The sequence below is a fragment of the Geospiza fortis genome, unplaced genomic scaffold (genome assembly GCF_000277835.1).
Source record: "Geospiza fortis unplaced genomic scaffold, GeoFor_1.0 scaffold353, whole genome shotgun sequence".
NCBI lineage: Eukaryota > Metazoa > Chordata > Aves > Passeriformes > Thraupidae > Geospiza > Geospiza fortis.
In genome coordinates, this window is record NW_005054473.1 from 289,233 (window position 1) to 292,649 (window position 3,417).

At 54.3% G+C, this 3,417-nt stretch overlaps 1 protein-coding gene across 1 annotated transcript in view; it reads left to right on the forward strand.

Annotated features, from left to right (window-relative positions):
* The first annotated feature begins 6 nt into the window (after nucleotides 1–6).
* Nucleotides 7–3,417, forward strand: part of NBL1 (NBL1, DAN family BMP antagonist) — a 13,048-nt gene continuing 9,637 nt past the window's right edge. Inside the window, exon 1 of the mRNA XM_005428152.2 lies at nucleotides 7–43. Within this exon, the coding sequence (XP_005428209.1) occupies nucleotides 21–43 (23 nt within the window). The 5' untranslated portion in view covers nucleotides 7–20. The remainder of the gene's footprint in view (nucleotides 44–3,417) is intronic.

The following is a 3,417-nucleotide window of genomic DNA, read 5'->3' on the forward strand; positions in this document are numbered from 1 at the left end:
CGGGCCCCGGACCCCATGGGATGCGCCCGCCGTTCCCTGGCTGGTGAGTAGCCCTTGGCTTTGTGTGCCCCCCGCCCCCGCCCCGAACCTGCCGCTTTTTCCCCGCACCAGATTTTCCGTCTCTTTTCCTCTCGCTTCTCTTCTCCCCCCCGCCAGTGATGGATGGCCGGGAGGATGAGGATGTTGCCACGGGCAGAAATCGGTTGCAGATGAGGCGGACTTGGGGGGATCTGCTCTGCAATCGTTAAACTATTTCCACCGCCGCTTCAGCTCGAGTAGAATAAAAGCCGGGGAGCCGCGCTGTGTCGGTCGCACATCTGTGGTACAGAGTCCTTCCCTCCTTCCCATCCCTGTCGGGGTTTGAAACAAAAGTGCCGAGGGAAGAACGGGAACGCTCAGTATCGATTAACCACACCACAGCGGACGCAGGGTAGTTCAACGATCATAAAAGGAAGAAGTTTTCCCGATGGCAAGGCAGTAAACTTTTGTTCCTTGAAAAGTTCGTCCCGGGGATTAATTTACATCCTTGTTTCATGGAAATACTTTAGGGACTTACTGTAAAGCTTATATCCAATATATCCCTACCTGTTTTTTGAACCCCAGCATAGCATTTCAATTTGTCTCAGTATTTTCAGCAGTTTTTATTTGTTCCATACAATAGTCTCTGCATTTTAAGATCAGTGAGGATTTCTCTTTTTCTCTGGTAGGTGTTTTGGGAACAGAACATGCTTTAGCTTGCTTTCGGGCTGCATTAAAGTTGATCTGGACAATCCCTTATTTCCTACTAACATTTCTCTTACGAGGGCACAAGCAAGTTCTGCTCCACTCCACAATCTAACTTTTACATATAGCATTAGCCCCATCAAATTAAAAATTCAGCCTGTGTGAAGTGTTGGTGGATTTAGGACACGGTAGCTTTTCCATGAGAGTTTTTTTTTTTTGAACAATCTGAACCTTGCTGAAACAAGTGGGAAAGATCCTAGCAATATGGAGAGACCCAGATTTTCCCTTGTGTTTTTAGCTGAAGAGCTCTGTGCCTTCTTTGCAATGTCCAGCCAGCCAAAAATCAGCTGCATCCACTGGGCACTTCTGCCTTTTGAAGGCAGGCTCCCATCTCATAAAAGGCTGCTCGCCTCAAATTTGCAAACCGCAGGATGGGAAATGGAATTTGCCTTCAGTATAAAAATCCCAAGTGTTTGCAAACAGCCTTGAGAAGAATCCGGGCTCTTGGCGTGACCTCCCAGTGCTGGATTCCAGCTCGGGGAGTTTGCGGTCTCACAAAAAGGGCAAACGAGCAAAGTCCTCCCGAGTGCCCGCTCGTCTTTCCGGAGCAGGGAAAACAGTGGAGCTGGAGGGAATTTTGGGTGCTCTGGAGGTGCAGAATCGGGCCCTGAGCCAAAGTGCTTTTCAAGGAGCCTTGAAGAGCTGCCCGTGCTGGAGTGACTTTGCTTGCGGCGTGCGTTGGCATTGCCGAGGGCGGATTAGGCTGGTGCAGCCATGGGAAAGCTGCCCAAGGAGCAGAGGAAACTCCTGGGCAGTTATTCCTGCCCAAACTCCGTGCTGTTCCCGTTAAAGCTTTAGCAGTTCCTCTGCCAGATCCCATATCCGACCACGGGGCAGGCAGAGCCAGGTTCTTGCTCCGTCCTTGGGCCTTGCTCCTGCTCTTTTTGTTTTGAAGTCCGCTGGAAAAAACCACCCTCCTCGGTGGTTGCATGGGCTCAGAGAGCCCCTGTGACAAAGCAAGGAGCACAGTAACAACGGTCCAGCACGGCTGAGGGCAAAGAAACTTCACACCCGCTCAAACCAGACTCTTAAAAACCTGAACAGCTGATAAAATTGTCCTTCTGGGGGAGTTCTGCAGTGAGAGCGAGGGGTGGTCTGCCCTCTGTTAGCCCTGGCAGGGCTGTGCTCGCTCTCTCCAGACCTTTGTTTCTTGTGCAGCGCTGTTTAGAGAGGGAGGGCCGTGGGGGCCAGGGCTTTCCTGGACATAAATTAGCACCGAGGGTGGGAAGAGAACAGCCCAGCACCCATCACAGCAGTTGTGGAGCTGGGCTGGGCTGGGCTGGGCTGTTGCCCCGTTCCAGCCAGGCTCGCAGCCCTGCGGAGCTGAGCCTTGGAAATGGCGTCAGGATGGAGCCCTTACCAGGGTCACTCTTAGATGTGGTTTAAGCCTCCTTCTTCTCTGACACAGAGCTCAGGCAACCTGTCCAGAGGGGGGAAGGGAGTGCTGTTGGGGTCACGGTAGGATTTCTCTGTTGGCCCAATCCTGCAGTTTTTGGAGAAACGGTCTAAATGTCAATTGTGAGGTCAGCCCTGGTAGCGACTGAAAATACCAGCTGGGCCGTGGGCTGTTGCATTACCTCCAAACCCCTCTGGCCTTGCACTTCCATGTGTTTTTCTGCTTTGGCCAGTGCCATGGGTAAATAACACAGACATTGGGTTTGTGCCATCAGAACTGAGGAGGCTCCTGTGGTGTAAAGCACAGACTAAAAGAGGGCAAAAACGCATCAGGTCAGTGAATTTCTGCTGCTGTGACCAAGATATGGCCTGAACGGCTATGAAGGGAGAGGGAGACAGCAGGGAGGATCCTGAAAGATCCACAGCTCCATCCACAAGCTCTTTTCTCCTTTGCTCTTTCCTCTTCTTGCTCCAGCAGCTGGGAACCTGATCCTGCAGGCGCAACCCCGCTGCGCTGGGATTTTATGCAAGTTTGGTAATGAATGACCGAGCCAGGGAAAGCCAGCGTGGTTGGCATCCGAGACAGCTCCCCTCGCTGCCTGCAGGAATTAAAAAAATCATCATCCTGGTGGCCACTCTGCACTGGAACTGGTTTTATCTGGTTCCAGTTAGGCTTGTTTTGAGTAAGACGAGCGGTGCCAGATTCTGATCTCATTTGCACCAGTGGAGTCATTTGGAGGAGCCGGTCCCAGTTTACCTCACTCCAAGCGAAAGCAGAACGGGCCCTGCTGGGAGAAACTCTCTCTCTCTCCCCGGGGCAGTGCCCGGTGCCTGCCCGCAGATCCACCGGGGAAAAGCCGTGGCTCCCGAGGCTCCGGGGCTTTTCTGCCCTCCTGAGAGCTGTGCTCGCACAAGGACGGGCCAGGCTGTGCCTGCGGGGACCCGAGGGACCGAGCCCGGTGCTCTGGGGGGGATGTGCTGGGGAGGAGGAGGAGGAGGAGGAGATCCTCCTGTCCACACTGGGTGGGGAACCCGCAGGGGTCGGGGATAGCATTGGAGAGAGCAGCACAATCCCTGTTACCCACGGGATTTCCGAAGGAGCTGTTGGACACCCTCGTGCCCGTCGGGCTGCCCTCGGCCCAGGCTGGCTCCAGGCTGGGCCCAGCTCTGTGGGGAGCACCAGCCCCGGCTCTGTGGGGAACACCAGCCCCGGCTCTGTGGGGAGCACCAGCCCCGGCT